Source organism: Mastigoproctus giganteus, chromosome 8, assembly GCF_048544385.1.
Source record: "Mastigoproctus giganteus isolate SK-2022 chromosome 8, ASM4854438v1, whole genome shotgun sequence".
NCBI lineage: Eukaryota > Metazoa > Arthropoda > Arachnida > Uropygi > Thelyphonidae > Mastigoproctus > Mastigoproctus giganteus.
Window position 1 is genome coordinate 87,068,268 of NC_143582.1, and position 17,792 is coordinate 87,086,059.

Genomic DNA, 17,792 nt, shown 5'->3' on the forward strand with positions numbered 1-17,792 from the left:
AATATCCCCTCGACGTGGGCACCTGTACGTGGTGAGGGGACCTCCCAGTGACACTGCTGGACTTCCAGACTAGCATCACTGGGATCCAACGCCCACAGCCCAGGTTCCAGGCTTACATCAGTGGAATCCGGCGTGTTTGCCGTGCGCTGCGACCCGTGGAAATTCGGGTGGAAATTCACATAGACAGCAGTATTCTGACTTTCTGCCAATCTATACAGATGGCTCAAAGTTAGAATGTCATGTGGGATCTGCTGTTGTGCTCCCTCACAAAACATTATCCTATAAGATCCCACAAGAAACTAGCATCTATACTGCTGAGTTGCATGCAATACAATCAGCCCTAGATCACATTAAAAATCGCGACTACCAGAGGTATATGATTTATTGTGATTCCTCAAGCGTGTTACAGGCTCTGGTATCGGTGAGTTTTAACCCTCATCCGATCCTGTCCAGGATCCGGCAGATTCTTTTTTCTCTCATAGAATTGGAATATGATACTCGCTTTTGCTGGATCCCAAGCCACATTGGGATCCGGGGAAATGAATCGGCTGATGCCACTGCTAAATCAGCCATTTCCCTGGATAATCATTGTCTGTCAGTCCCCTATACAGACTACAGGCAAATAATACGTTCTAAATTACTCTCCCAATGGCAAGATTCTTGGCACGGACAGGCCACAAATAAATTACATCGTATTAAGCCTGTAATTGCGCAATGGCAGTCCAGTCTACGCAGGGACCGAAGAGAGGAAGTTGTTCTTGCTCGGCTCCGCATAGGTCATAGTCATCTAACGCATTCCTACTTGCTGAGGGCGGATGACCCACCTATGTGCGAGATATGTAACGTAATTTTAACCGTCAATCACATTTTTGTAGAATGTCCTGTTTTTATTGAAGCACGACGCTTGTGTTTTACTGATTTTATTAATTTGACTGAGCCATTTACACTCAGTCAGATAATATGTGACAGAGACAATATGTCTGACGTTTTTAACTTTTTACAATTTATTAATGTTTATACAAAGATCTAAGTTTTATGCTTTTACTTTTATACCTTTTTAAACATAATAATTAATTGTTTGACGTGGTAGCCTTTGCTACCAAAATGTTTAATAAGATTTTAAATTTGTCTTGGCGCATTATGGCCTTAGCTGCCAATGCGCCATTAAAAACCAAACCAAACTTGAATAATATACTGCAAACTTCATCCTATGACATATTGTACTGTTGCTAAAAGGTGCATGATACTATGAAACAGCTTAGGAATGATAAGGAACATGGATTTGATGATATTTGGGTTTCTGCAAAGGAAAAGTATACGGTTTAGGAGCCAAAGCCTAAAAGACGAAAAGGAGCTGAAGAAGAAGAGGAGAAGAGTGCATCCCTTTGATTATACCAGATGGAAGAAATATACTCCTCACTTTTGAAACTTGAATTTTTTCAACTCCTTTGTAGCGAAAGATATGATCAGTATGCAAAAACTTTTCCTGATGGTATTCTAGAAAAAATTAAAGGATTTCTACGGATCAGTTTTTGACTACGTTCTTGTGAAAAATGATTTTTTTTTTTTTTTGATTTGGTAGTTGTTGGCGCATCGGCTTCTGTGGCCATATTGCACCTCCCAAGGTTTTTGAAGTACTTTGATCCAAGCCCGAGGCGGGAATCGAACCCGCGACCTTTGGGTGAAAAATGAACGAAATGTACTCTTTTCTTTTGATGAATTTAAACTAGTGCATCACCTATTAAAATTCATGCAGGAAAATCAGCTTCAGGTTGCATTCAAGGAAATTTATAAATTAACAGAACTTATGAGAATTCCGAGTTCTACTGCTACAGTTGAGCATTGTTTTTCAGCTATGAAGAGAATACATACGTGTTATAGAAGAACACAAACGCAGGAAAGGTTATGCGGCTAAAGTTTGCTCGCCATTGAAAAGACATTGCTGGTGAAAATGAAGAAAATACCTTCATAAGGCAAAACAGGAGATTGGAACTGTTGTATAAATAAGTAAAATGAGTGTTTTAAGCCTTTCTTTGATTCAGTCCGGAAAAAATATTTTCCCAAGTGGTCACTTTTTCAGATTTCTGTGTGTATTATATGGTTGTATTTAAAAGTTGTAGCAAAATACAGATATTTCATGCCTCACTCTAGTATTTGCCAGTGATATTCTAATCTCACCATGAATCGTAAGCCATCTGTGCTTCTCACATAAATGGTGCACATGATGCATTAGCTATTATTTATTTGACAGGGAATCTTTGTTGTCCATAATTATGGATTATATAGTTAAAATTATATTAGTTAGTAAATTGAAGTATTCAAAATTGTGCTACAATTAATTGCATTGGACCAATTAAGAAAAGCACTGCTGTGCTATGCACTCTTAAAACTTGTCACACGTCTATAAAAATGCAATTGTACATTTAAATTAATACGTGAATTTTCTAGCACGGGCTGCATAAAACTACCCCCCCCCCATTAAAAGCACACCCAACCTAAATGGGCACGCGACACCACTGGATAGATCCCATCAACCCCTGGTGCCTTTTGTTTAATTTCAACAATTTCTCCTCCACTTTACTCTCAGTTATTACAAAATCATTTAGCTCCATGTTAGAGTTGGATGAACATCTTGCCCTCTTCTCCTTGAATAACTCCTCATGTGTGAATGTAGATGCAAAATACTCATTTAGTTCGGCAGCTGTCTGAAAATGATCATCTAGAGTCAAACCATTGATATAAAGTGGACCAATCCGATTCATCCCTTCCTTTTAGAGTTTATATAAGTAAAGAAGTCTGCTGTTTTTCTTTGCATCCTTTTCCAAAGATTTTTCATTATCTGCCTTTGCTTGCCTAACCTCCTTTGTGACTTGATTACAGACTAGCTTGTATCCACCATAGGCTTCTGTGTCTTCTGACAATTTATGTGCATCCCATGCATTTTACTTCTCTGCCACGAGTCTCATTAGTTCATCTGACATCCATTTAGGTCTAAACCTAGAACAGTATTTCTTAGTTGGAACAAAAAGCCTAGTAGCTTCCAAAATTATTTCCTTAAATGCTTCCCATTTAGAATTTGCTGTTGGTAACATCATCAGTTGGTCCCACAGTATAGAACTTAAAAAAATCTCTGAGAAAGCAAAAACCCTTCCCTTTACCCCTGATGTGGTAGTTACATGTTTAAGTAAATCCCACATCAGTACACTGTGATCACTACCACCTAGTGGTTCCTTCATCTGTAAATTCTTAAAATGCATGAATAATCATTGCTGATAATCAAATCAAGAGTGTTACTTCCTCTTGTTGCTCTCCATGTGCAACAGTATCAAAAGCTTCCCTAAAATCCAAGTATATGATATCGAAATAAAATTTTGCATCCAGTTACTTTTGTGACCACATCATAGTATCCAATCAAATTTGTCTGACAAGATTTCCCCTTAACAAACCCACGACTATAACTGCAGTCTTGTGTAGATGATCCTGCATTGCGTCTTTAATCAGTGACTCCATTATTTTCCCTGGAATAGAAGTTAAAATAACAGGTCTGTAATTACTTGTGTCAACTGGGGACACATTTGCACATCTCCAGTCCATGGGCACCTCCCCTGAAGCTTTCATAATTACGGCTAAGGGTTTGCTTACTTCCTTTATTATAACTGGATAAATCCCATCCACCTCAGATGGCTTCCTTATGTTCATTTTCAACAACTTCCCCTCTGCTTTGCTCTCAATTATTACAAAATCATTTAGCTCCTTGCCAGAGTTAGATAAGCTTCTGGCCCCCACTTCCCTACAGACTTCCTCATGTGTGAATGTAGAAGCAAAATACTCATTGTTTGTCAGCTACCTCAGCAATTTCATCAGTAATCAAACCGTCGACATCAAGTGGACCAATCTGATTCATCCCCTTCCTTCTAGAGTTTATGTAAGTAAAGAAGTCTTTAGTGTGTGAGCATTTTCACAAAGTATTAGTTCAGTGTAATTAAAAGCAGCTTTCATATTTTTCAGTGGCTGGATTTCAGCAACTGCAAGTCATTTGTTTTATGCATTGTGGAGAATATTTCAACACCCATTTCAGAAATAAATATACATTGCTTTTGAATAGATAAATAAGATTATCTTATACATATAATAAGTATTTTCAGTATTTTAATTTCTGTTGTATTAATTTTTTTTTTTTGCACTTAACTTAAAACTAGAATGATTAAACGCCTTGCCACTCTTCAAGTTGTACAGATAACATGTGGAGCCAGTCATTCTCTTGCACTTACTAATAGTAAGTAATCTGTTCTTTATTCATTGACCATATATTTACTGCCACATTTTCTCCTATTTACTTGGATAATTAACCCCAACACCCTCATTTTTGAAAGAAAATTTAACTAAAAACCACAGTGCTTACTTAAATCTGCAATATGTAAATCTTAAATACAGTGGACTGTCAGTAAGTTAAAAAAGGGAGATGTAAACTTTATAAGTTATTGAAAATTTAAATTATCGAATTTCTTCTTTTTTTATTTAACATTGGAGTTATTTAAAAAAAGTAATTAAATAAAATTGAAGTTACTATATGAACAAAAACTATAAAAATAGAGTGGGTCTCATTGATACATTCTTTTTACCATTAATTAACTAAAATTAAAGAAAAATAATTTACTGCTACAGAACTGTAAATGAAAAATGTAAACATTAAATCTTATACACTTGCTTTTTTCAAAATATTCAGTAAGAAAGGTCTGGTACATTTTCTTCATTGATTCTTATTGCACAATGACTTCAACATGATTTATTGCAGAGAAATGTCTATTATTGTTGGAAGACCTTCAATAAATCTGTGTGGTATGGATACTACCTTCTGAGCTTAGTAGTATTCTACCTCTCTCTTCCCAGCAGGTATGCATATTAATTCCTCATTTCATGTTATCACTGTCTTCCATTTTCAAACTGTTTTTATTTCTTTTGTTCTGTAAAACTTGGTTAATTCAAAGTTGAAATGAATTAAATTAAGTGTTTTGATTTAAATGGGTTCAGAGTATCCATACAAGTTGAGAACATGTCATTAATTGGGAAATTTTCAATCAGATACTCATTAACCCTATGCAGAATTTTCATAATTCTCATTCAAAATATTAATCTTTTAGTTTTGTTGTGGTAGACATTTGTGAATAGACAGTTAATGTGTTTAATTTAGTCAATATAAGGAAGATGACAATTGTGCTGTTTCAATAAATTTATTTCATGTGATAACAAGATTTTGTTTTATTTTTTATTTTTGCCACTATTACAAATCATACACTTTGATGTATTAAAGTTGTACATTAATATATTAAAATGAGCATGTTTATTATGTACAATTTTATACGAGGTGCTACCCAAAAGTTCCCGAAATGTATTTATAAAATAAATTAGACTCACCCTGGGTCTTATTCACCACTGTCACCTTCGAAGCACCGATCCTAGTGCTTCTCCCATGATTTCAATGCATTGTGAAAGTCCTTCTTTGTTATAGTGTTCAGCACTGCCTGCGATTTGGTTTGGATATCCTCTACACTGTCAAAAATTTGACCCTTCAGCTTTATTTTCATTCTTGGGACGAGTTGTTGTTATTTGGTTTTTAGGAGCATTAGCAACTAAGGCCATATTGCTCCATGATATGCGGTGGTCATTCCCTGACCTTTCCGCATCCTCCGTATTTGGTGGTGACTGGCTCGAACCCCGGTCTAATCAAGAAGCGTGTGCTACGCACTGCTGCTCCTTCCCACCTGGCTACGGAGGCGCCTCTTGGGACGAGGAAGAAGTCTGAGGGTGCTAAGTCTGGTGAATAAGGAGGGTGGAGGATGATTGTCATGTTGGATGCCAAAAACTGTAGGCGCCTCCGTAGCCAGGTGGGAAGGAGCAGCAGTGCGTAGCACACGCTTCTTGATTAGACCGGGGTTCGAGCCCGTCACCACCAAATATGGAGAATGCGGAAAGGTCATGGAATGACCACCGTATATCCCGGAGCAATATGGCCTTAGTTGCTAATGCTCCTAAAAACCAAACAACAACAACAACAACAGCCAAAAACTGTGCCACAGTGAAATGTGTGGGGCCGGCACATTGTCCTTGATGAAGGACCCAGTTCTTTGTATGCCACTTCTCTGGATATTTCCTCCTGATGGCTTCCCTGAACCACCTCGGGACATTGCAGTAGAACTTTGCGTTGATCGTCTGTCCAGGAGGGACGAATTCCTTATGGATAATTCCGTCAATGTCCAAAAAACAGATAAGCACGGATTTCACATTGCTTCTCACTTGTCGGGCTTTCTTCTGTCGGGGCGAAGATGGGCTCTTCCACTGGGATGATTGTTACTTGGTTTCTGGGTCATACCCAACTCTCATCACCAGTGATGACCATAGAAAGGAAGTTTTGATCACTCCTGGCCCATTCTTGAAGATCTCTGCTAACTTCCATGCAGTGGTGCTTTTGGTCTTTGCTTGGTAACCATGGCACAAACTTGACTGCAGTCCTCCTCATGTTTAACTTGTCTGACAAAATCCGCTGACATGTGCCGTACAATAGTCCTACAATGCCACAAATGTTGTGGTTGGTCTGCCTGCAGTCTTCACGAATTTCCGCCCAAACGTTTGCGACATTTTTTGGGATGGTGCACGATGATATATGCCCAGAGCTATTGTCATCATCAACCTACATTCGACCATTTTTAAAACGGTTAAACCAGTAGGAGGTCTGCGCCTCTCCTAAAGCATTTTTACTGAAAGCTTGTTTCAACTTCTTATGTGTTTCTGCTGCTGTATCATTAAGAAGGAAACAAAACTTAATGCAAGCACATTGCTCTCTCACATCAGGCATTGCAACAATCGCAAACTATGCAAAATGCACCGCCAAAGAACTGCGCATAATTATTCAATGAATCTGCCCAGCTCGACGCCACATGGCACACTGATTCACAAAGGATGCATGCAGTGTTACCCAGCATCACAAGTCTGTACTAGACATAGTTCCTGCGCAACATTCAAATTTCAGGAACATTTGGGTAGCACCTCGTATACCTGTACAATTATATTATTTTCTGTTTAATACTTGTAATCCATGCAAAAAAAAAAAGTAACATTTCTTTTTTTTTTTTTTTTGTGTTATAATTTTTCTGTAAACTTTGCTACTAAGTGTTAACTGCTATCGCTAATTACAGTGTCTGAGTTGATGTTCAGCTTGACATTACTTTAGAACAGTCAAGAATAGCAGACAAAAAATGCCCAGTTTCTGAGTACAGCAGAAAAATATATTTTTGATTATGGTTACAAAATTTTGCTTTAACTTTGAAATCCAGCCCCCACTTTTTTTACGTGCGTGTAAAATATCACTATCATAAATAGTGATATTTTACGTGCGTGTAAAATATCGCTATTTATGGAAAAGAAAAGATTAACCTTGCAAGCTCTTTGAAGTTAGAATGTTACATGCATTATATACTAAAATAAATAATGCATAACAAAAAAAAACTGATTTTCAGTACGTTGAACTGTTCAATTTGAACCTGAGCTAATTGAACACAGTGGCTTTTATTATTTTGTACACCTGTCCATCAGTTTTGTTTTCACTGTGCTCACCCTTCATCAGCAAAAAAGTTTTCACTCTTCATCAGCAAAATAAGGTTGTTTTCAGTGAATTGAGTGAGTCAAACAATTTTCAGCCAAAAAGTAAAAAAAAAAATTTTCTTAAATGAATTTATTTAAAATGCAACAGATGTGTTCAAGAGAAGAAAAAAAAAAATATATATATAAAAAAAATGCAAATTCTATCCAATACAGCAAAATATTGGTTTAATGATTGCCAGAATAATAAAATATTCAGTATGATTATTCCCTACCATTTACTGTTCTGTCTTTATGTGAAAACAGTGAAACAGATATATATTAAAATGTTTCATTTTAATATATATCTTTATGAAAATATTGATGTATCAGTTTAGCACAAAATTCATCCCACTGCAATAAAATATAATCATTATAACAAGACATGTAAGAAGAAAACTTATTAATAAACCGTATTTTGTGAAAGTGCTAGATGAAGCTCTAACAGTATGACTGTTGAGCTAGTTTTGGTTATGTGCTATATCTCTTGAAAAAGCAATCCATTGGCTAGCAAAGCTATGAAGGAGGGCTGCTGTTTACAAATAGTAGGGGAAACAAAGGTCTTTCAGAACAGTTACAACTGTGAATTATAGTATGTATTTGTTATTGTTTGATTGAAGTTTGTTTATGGTAAATTGGTACTTTTTGTGTTTGCCGTATGGAGGAGAAAAAGAAGTGAAAGCAATTTTCTTATATGAAAAGAAAAGAAAATTATAGAAAAGATAGACAGAGGAATGAAAAGTGAAGTTGCTAAAAAGTATGGAATCGGTCCATTGACGCTTTGTACATTTCTCAAAGACAAGAGATAAATTTGAGGAAAACCATGATTCTGATGCAGTTGGATCTAAGAGGAAAAAATTATACTCTTTATACTGGGGACAACAATGAAGTTGACAAAGCAATGTAGAAGTAGTGTTTGGAAATGAGGTCTAAGAATCATCTCTTACTGTGCAGGCATGATCCTTCACACACTGGCACACTATGGCCATAGATGCCGATGCACCTAAAAAATTCCCAAGCAAACAAACCTTCACATACTCATTCAGCATAACTGAATTTATGGCTAGCACAGGTTGACTACACAGATTTAGCAAATGTTATGACATCTGCCATAAAGCAATTTGTGGAAAAGAATACAGTGCTTCAAAGATTGCTGCATTGTTGTAGAAGCAATTATTACTGTATAACAATTTTGATTGTTATTCAGCAGTACTCTTTATAAGACATCTACAATTCTGATGAAACAGCATTATTTTACAAGTTAATTCCCAATAAGACACTTGTGTTCAAGGAGGATGAAAGGTCCAGAGTTGGTGAAAATTCCAAACAAAATATTACTATACTGTACTGTTCTGGACAAATTCAACTGGCATGGACAAACTGCTACCAGAAAGTACAAAAGTCCCCAGTGTTCAAAAAATGTATATTGTCTGCTTTATGAATGTCACCATAATACAGAGTTGTGGATGACAGGTGATATTTTCCAAGACTGGATTTTGGTATTAGATTAGTGAATGAAAGCAGAAAAGAGGAAGATTCCACATTTAATTGTGAACTGTTTGGTACACAAGGCTGTACCAAGACACATCAAACACATTAAGCTTATGTTCTTTCCACCTAACTGCACATCTGTTTTGCAGCCCCTGGATCAGGGAGTAATCCATGCTGAGGTGGTGCACTACAGATCACAGCTAGCATGGTAAATGTTGACTATATTTTACCAGAAAATATAAGTGACTACAAACTGGTCACTGGTTCATGCAAGGATTCTATGACCATCTTACTTAGTTGTAATTTGTACTGTCTTAGGAAGCTTACTGAATGAGTGGCAGTACTGGAGATGTGGTTATCACACTGAGCAACCCAAAAAAAATAATAAACGGGAATGAAGTGAAGTGGTCCTACACCGTGTTTTTATATGCATGAATAATATGCATAATATGCAGCTTTGTAAGGTGGTAGATTGATTTCTATTGGATACTCGAAATTTTCATGTTAGGATGCCTGTTTATAAAATATTTGCCTTCAGAGACACTGTTCCCAATAAAATTGGGAACAGTGTCTCTGAAGTTGTATAAGTTCATGAAAAACATTTTTGTTCTGTGAAATTTATTGAGCAATGTAATTGTGCACATGCATAATTATAGCACAGCTGAATTTGAAAGAAACCGAATTTTGTGAATAAGGCATCATTAAATAATGATCGTTACATTACATAATTACCAGTATAATATTGCCTTAATCACAAACTTCGGTTTGTTTCAAATTCAGCTATTATTATTAATTATTTATTTATTTTTTTGCTTTGGCTGATATGTACTCTTCTGAAACATGAATGAGCAGTGCTTGATATTTGTCTGGAACTATTAGGTGGAGCTGTTGTAACTAATTTTATCTCATGTCTTCTTAATATTTGTGTTGTCTGTGTATTTTTGCAGTAATTTTTAGTGATGTTTGTCCATAAAATATGTATATGTGAATAAGTGCTTCACAAATATGGCTGCAGCTAGCACAATATTATTTTCTTCATTTTCATGTATAGATAAAGAACTTGTTGATTGTATTGAAGGTGAGTAGTTGGAAATACTGTTATCTTCATATCATACCTGTAAGTTAACTTTCTTTGAAAACTTGGGAAATGAATAATTTTCATCATTAGAAAAATGTATTCAATGTGTGATTGAAGTTCTTAGTTCCAGAGGAGTACGACTATTGCCACTACGAAATTCGTTATGATAATTAATTGCACCCAGTGTTAATTCAAGTAGTAAAGTTGACCATAACTATTGGCCAGGTATTTAAAAGTATAAACAACTTATTATTATTTAATAATAATAATGAATGCCACAGGTGAATCGAACATACACATTTAAATCATTATACAGTCAGTCCTCGTATAGCACGATAGGTGTGTTCCTAGAAACCCTCGTGCAATGTAAAATCGTGCAATATAAACAACAGGCCCTATAGGAAAAATAGGGTTAGGTGCCGGCCACCCATGATTGAACACACACGCATTGGTAACCAAAACATTACCAAACACAATAAATAATCGTAATAAAATACTTACGTATTTCATAACGATTAAAATACGTAATAAAAATAATATTATATTTTTTATTATTATTATATTATATTTTATTATAATATAAATTATAAAAAATAAAATAATAAAAAATACGTATTTTTTACGAATAAAATACTTATGTATTTTATTACGACTATTGCTAATGCTTTTGCTTCTATCGTAAGCAAACTCGTTTTTGTTTAATTTTCTATCCAAACAGATGACAGCCGTTCCATCTCTTCCAATTCTCTGTGTCTTAATCTAATGGATTTTAATTACACTTTGAGTTCGTCCTGCTATGAAAGTTGTTTTTATTTTCTCTGCATTCTTTGTAATTCTCAGCGTTGCCTCATTTAGGTCTGTAGCACATGCAATATCACATGGTCTTTCATTTCGCTCAAAGCATTTCACAATTTCATATTTTTTCTCTATCGACAAAGGCGGACTGGCCATAAGCCTTACCGGGGAAACCCCGGTGGGCTGGAGGTGTGATTTTGGCCACAAACCATAGTATGAGGCCTCTCTAAATTTTCCCGGGTAAGAATTTTTGACCCAGTCCGCCTCTGTTTATCGATATTGCTTTTCTTTTTCTCTCTGAATCTGCAGTGTCTTCACCAGGACGCTTCCTTTTCACACCTTTTAAGTATTTTACTCATTTTTAGGGAATAAAGCACAATTACAAAACGAGGAGGCAGGCTTGATACACATAAACAATGCTGCACGCATGTAGCAACTGAATAAACAACACCGTAAAGGCAGAGATACACTATTAACACTCCGCATTTTACTAAAGCACATTTCTGGGGGTTACTACCATAAAACAATAAAAACAATTTCCAGTTGCATTCCTGCTAGTGAAATCTGTTATAAACTGGTAGTAAACTCGATCTAATTGCATTTGCGACTATACCGATAGGTGGAATTGTGTGGGTTTTTACCTTATTATGGTCAAATGTGTTTCCCCTTCACTAATATAAAAAAACATAAATACATTTTCAGAATCTTGTCTTCATTCCTATCGTGTTGCATTCGGTTGGGGTGAGTCTGCGTTCGACTGCCATTTCTTGTAAACACGAAGGCGAATCGTGCATAAGCGAATTCGGTTCATGTTATATAAGCCATCGTTCCCCTATTTATAAATCGTGTATGATCGAATTCGTGTAATGTAAACACGTGTTATACGAGGACTGACTACTGTACTATCACTATTGAAATGTGCCTTGCGTTGAATGGGCAGGGCTGTCAACTTGAATATGAAGCTGCTCATCAGAGTAGGCATCATGTATGCTGAATAGCAAAACCTTTTGGCATATCCGAGGGGAATCCAAAAATTTGTATTCAACCAGAAGTAGTTGAGATAGAAAGATGAATTTGTTTTTGATTGATACATGCAAAATACTGCATATGGGTCGAGGTTTACATCTGGTGAGTATCAGCTTGGCAAACCTGAGTCCTGAGCTGGATATTTTCATGCTTCTCTTACTTGTTTTCTTTGTGATTCCCTTCTACTTCTCTCTCTCTCTCTCTCTCTCTCTCTCTCTCTCTCTCTGGTTAATGTGGGAAAAGTTTTTTTTTTTTTTTTTTTTGCTGCTGTATTATAAGCCTCAGGCTTCGTTGCACCATATGGCTGTGGTGCAAGGTTTCATTTTCTACCACCCTAGGTATTACATTTAGGGTGGTAGAAAAAGACCTAGGAGTGATTGTGCAGTCAGATATGATCTGAGCAAGGTAGACAGGCTGCCAGAGCAGGTCATGTGTTTTTTTCAATGGTATACAGGAATTTTACTAGCGGGGAAAAGGAGCTGATTATCCCTTTGTATAAGGCAATGGTCAGGCCATGCCTTGAGTACTGCGTACGGTTCTTGGAGGCCTTGTTTTAGGAAGGATGTAGATTTGCTTGAGCATGTACAGAGAAGAGCAACAAGATTGGTAAGAGTTCTGCAAATAGCAGTGGCTGGAGACTAGGCACCTGTGAGGTGATCGGATTGAGTTGTATAAGGCCTTGATTGGGTTGAGCAAGCTGAATTCTGATAGGATTCTTTCACTTGCTCAGATTACATAACTCAGGGGGCATAAATTCAAATTGAGGAAAGTCATTGTAAAATAGATGTGCAGAAATTTGCTTTTAGCAAGTGGGGGTTAATTATTGGAACAAAATTCCATCTGTTGTGGAAATTGATAGTTTAAATAAATTAAAGGAAGAACTGGGCAAATTTTAGAGGGAATGGATGTGCGAAATTGTTTTTTTTTTTTTTTGGCTTTTCTTGCCTCACTTGCCTCTATTACTACTACTGGAAGAGTGAAATGTCACCTTTTCAAGGAATTACCAGTATTAAACGGCAAATAATATCCCAAAATATGGATACTCTCTCTTTAGGGGGTATGTACAATTATACATAATAACCAAAACAGTGCTTTGTTTTAATGTACATCTTGTGTATTCCCAGCTGCTGACTATTATGGCAACAAAAATGAAATGCAATGATTATTATTTCAAGCAAGAAATTGAAAAAAATATCACATTCTTTGTTGTGAATTCCTTAAGAAGGATAGTTAGCATTAGCATTAGTAGAGGCATTTGATGCAAGAAAGCAAGCTTATGCAGCATCAGCCAGAAAAAAAAAAAAAAAAAAACCCACTTCACCCCTCTGTTCGTTCAAAATACCTGTCCAGCTGAGCCTTAAACTTATTTAGGCTATCAACCTCCACTACAAGGGATGGAAGTCTGTTCCACCAACCAACCACCCACTGGATAAAGGCAAATTTCTGCACGTCTATCCTACATCTGCCTTTCCTCAATTTGAATTTATGCCCTCTCAGGTGATTATTCTGAGCTAGAGGAAGAATCCCATCAGCATTGAGCATGCTCAAACCATTCAAGGCTTTATACACCTCTATCAGATCACCTCGCTGGTGCATAGTCTCCAGACACTGTAATTTGCAAAACTTAAGCCTTTCTTCGTAAGAGCACCCCTTTGTTCCATTCACTAATCTTGTTGCCCTTCTCTGTACTCGTTCCAGCAACTCTACATCCTTCTTGAAATGAGGCCTCCAGACCTGTATACAGTACTCTAGGTGTGGCCTGACCATTGCCTTATACAAGGGAATAATCACCTCCTTATCCCTGCTGGAAAAATTCCTGTATATCATTGACAATACTCCATGAGCTACTCTTGCAGCCCGTCTGCACTGCTCAGAGAACTTCATATCTGCCTGCACAACCACCCCCCAAGTCCCTTTCATTCTCTGCCACTGTCAGTGTAGTACCATAGAGTTGATACGTTGCTCTGGGGTTGCTGTTTCCCATGTGTAGTACTTTACATTTGTCAATGTTAAACTTCATTTGCCACCTCTCAGCCCATCTGCTCAACCTTTCCAGATCCTGTTGCAGCAGCATAGTGTCAGTAGTGTCCTTGACAACCCTGCCTACCTTTGTATCGTCTGCAAACTTGGACATTAAGCTTGATATACCATCATGAATATCATTTATAAATACAGAAAACAATAATGGACCCAACACTGAGCCCTGAGGGACTCCACTAATAACATTAGTCCACGATGAGCAGTGTCCATTGATTACCACTCTCTGTCTTCTCTCCCTCAACCACCCCTTTATCCATAGCAGCAATTTGCCTCCAATGTCACACTGCTCCAATTTGTGTAGCAGTCTTCCATGTGCAACATTATCAAAAGCCTTTCTAAGATCCAAGTATATAATATCAAAGTTATTCCCTGCATCCAGTTCTTTTGTGACTGCATCATAGTATCCAATCAAATTGGTCAGGCAAGACTTCTCCTTAACAAAGCCATGCTGTGTCCGAGCTATAACTGAAGTCTTGTCTGAATGATCCTGCAGTGCTTCTTTAACCAGTGCCTCCATTAATTTTCCTGGAACAGAAGTTAAGCTCACAGGTCTATAATTACTTGTGTCAGCCTTTGATCCTCCTTTGTGAATTGGGGTCAAATTTGCACATTTCCGGTCTATGGGTACCTCCCCTGAGTCCAAGGAAGCTCTCATAATTATGGCTAAGGGTTTGCTTACTTCCTTTGCTGCCTCCTTTAATATAACTGGATAGATCCCATCCATCCTGGGTGCCTTTCTTGTGTTTATCTTCAACAGTTTCTCCTCCACTTTACTCACATTTATTTCAAGATTCTGTAGCTTACTGCTAGAGTTGAATACACCTCTGGCATTCCCCTTGCTGAATAACTCCTCATGTGTGAATGTCGATGCAAAATATTCATTTAGTTTGTTAGCTACCTGAGCAGGATCATCAACAGTTGACCCATCAATATCAAGTGGACCAATCTGATTCATCCCCTTCCTTCTAGAGTTTACATAAGTAAAGAACTCTTTGCTGTTTTTCTTTGCATCCCTTGCCAAGGATTTCTCGTAATCTGCCTTCGCCTGCCTAACCTCCTTTGTAACTTGGTTGCATATCAACTTGTATCTATCATAGGCTTCTGTGTCGTGTGTTAATTTGTAAGTATCCCATGCATTTTTCTTCTCTGCCATATGCCTCATTAGTTCATCTGACATCCATTTTGGCCTAAACCTTGAACAGTATTTCTTAGTTGGTATGTAAAGCCTAGTAGCTTCCAAGATAAGTTCTTTGAATGCTTCCCATTTTGAATTTGCTGTTGGTAACATCACCAGTTGGTCCCACTGTATAGAATTTAAATACTGTCTCAGTCCATCGTAGTCGCCTTTACGGAAGCAATAACCCTTCCCTTTACCCCTAATGCTAGTTACCTCTTTGAGTAAATCCCACTTCAGCACACTGTGATCACTGCCACCTAGTGGTTCATTTATCTGCAGATTCTTAATGCATGAAGAATCACTGCTGATAATCAAATCAAGAGTATTACTCCCTCTAGTTGCCTCTCGAACATGCTAATGTAGAAAACAATCATCCAATAAATCCACAAAAGCTCTGCTAGTGTGTGAGTGACCAGCCCCCAAATTCCAGTCAATATCTGGGAAATTAAAATCTCCCATTATAAGACTCTCTGATTTACTGGCCCACTCTATTTCCCTGTACAGTTTCTTATTATACTCATCAGAGTCATTAGGCCTATAGCACACTCCTACTCTCAATTTTGATCTCCCAATGCTTATGTCACACCAAACTGACTCAACACTGCACTGTCCAGTGATGTCGACTGGCTTCACTTCCTTGGTTTTTATGTGTTTCTTAACTAACTAATAGCATAACCCCTCCCCCCTTCCTATCCTGTCTATCCTTTCTGTAGACGTTGTACTCCCCAAATTCCAGTTCTGCATCCCTTATATCTGTGTGACACCACGTCTCTGATATCCCAACAATATCTGCCTTTGATGTTTTGAGCAATACCTCAAATTCATCAAATTTATTTACTAAACTCCTAGCATTGGTGTACACGCAAGTACACCTGCACCTGTTTCTATTCTTAGCTACCCTAACACAACCCATGTGTTTACTTGTACCGCAATGGCTCCCAGCAGTCTCTGAAATATCATGCATCTTGTTTTTCAGGCTTCTGCTCATTCTAATAGAAGCAGTGCAATAAATCTCTTTCACCTCTGCCAGTGGCTACTGTCAATCTATTGGTGTTTGTCTCCCCCCAAGCTAGCAGTTTTCCGACCCACCTAACACTGCCTCGATAGCATCAGCAAATATTCTTGCACCCTTTCTATTTAAGTGTATCCCATCCCTGTAGAAGCAATCTCTCCTGTTAACAAGTACAGTCCAGGCTGAAAAAAATTCTACCCCTTGAGCCTTGCACAATCTTTCCAGGGCCGAATTGATCGACAAGGCTCTCATCATATACTCCCTCCTATCGTGTCTGGGCAGAATTGCAGACACTTTCAAATTCAACCCTAATTCTCGGCTTTTGTTCAACAGTGACCTGTACTTGTTACGTAATTCTGCCGGTCTCCTACTCTTAATATCATTAGTGCCAATGTGTACAACTATATCACCTTTTGTGCCCTTAAAAGATGATATTCGCTTAATCCCCCATTGTTTTGTTTTAAATTCTCCAATGCAATTTTTTTTTCTCTGAAACACATTTGTTGTTATCTCTCTCTCTCTCTCTCTCTCTCTCTCTTGAGCATTTTGTACTTTTAGTGATCACTGTGTGTGTGTGTGCGTGTGCATGCGTGCGCATGCACGCGCGCACACTCATATATATATATATATATATATATACTGAGTTGGCTTTGCATTAGTATACTCCCCGTTGTGCAGGAATGGACTGGTTTGTGGATGCTGCTTAAGGTTCAAAGTCGGGACTGGTTGATATAAGATTGTAGTTTTTACATGTGGCAATCACTTTTTGAGTGTCTTCAAGGAAGAATGGGTGGGTTGAGATTTTTCTAACTTTGAACATGGAATGATTGTGGGGACAAAATATGCAGGTACCAGTATCTTTACAACAGCTAACATGTTTAAGTGGTCGTATTCTGTGATGTCACCAGTCTTCCATGACTGGCTCAACAGCAGTTGAACTACCAGTTGAAGGTCACACGTGGGACAGCCATGTGTGGTCGATGCCAATGGTGAGTGTCATGCGTCTCATCTCACCAGCATTGTTATGAGATGACAGTGATGCAGCACAAAGGCCCAGCTAACTGGCCAGTACAATGTAGGACTAGCAAGACAAATTGACATAGTCCATGTGGATATTGGCTATAGCAATCCAAATATAGGTTGCGGCAGTGGACAGATGCCGTATGTGCCTATACTCACTGCAAATCACAAGAAACTGCACCTTGCATGCGCATGTTAGTACCAACACTGGACAACCGACATGTTGAAATCTGCTGTCTGCTCTGATGAATCTCATTTTCAACTCTATCATGCTGTTGGTCGTATCTTTGGTGATATCTGGGGAAAGCAACATGAGGTCTTGGCACCTGGATGCACTGTTGGTGTTCAGCAGGCTTGAAGGCAGTGGTGTCATGGTTTGGGGACTGTTTTGTGGAATACCCTGGGTTCTCTGATTCCATTACTCTGTGGCTCAATGGGAATGCCTACTTTTCAATAGCCACTGACCAAGTACACCCCTTCATGATGACAGTATATCCAGACTCTTCCGTCTATCAACA

At 37.8% G+C, this 17,792-nt stretch overlaps 1 protein-coding gene across 1 annotated transcript in view; it reads left to right on the forward strand.

The window, feature by feature from the left end:
- Positions 1-17,792, forward strand: part of Herc4 (HECT and RLD domain containing E3 ubiquitin ligase 4) — a 768,218-nt gene that overhangs the window by 109,084 nt on the left and 641,342 nt on the right. Inside the window, exon 4 of the mRNA XM_090378812.1 lies at positions 4,200-4,276. Within this exon, the coding sequence (XP_090234938.1) occupies positions 4,200-4,276 (77 nt within the window). The remainder of the gene's footprint in view (positions 1-4,199; positions 4,277-17,792) is intronic.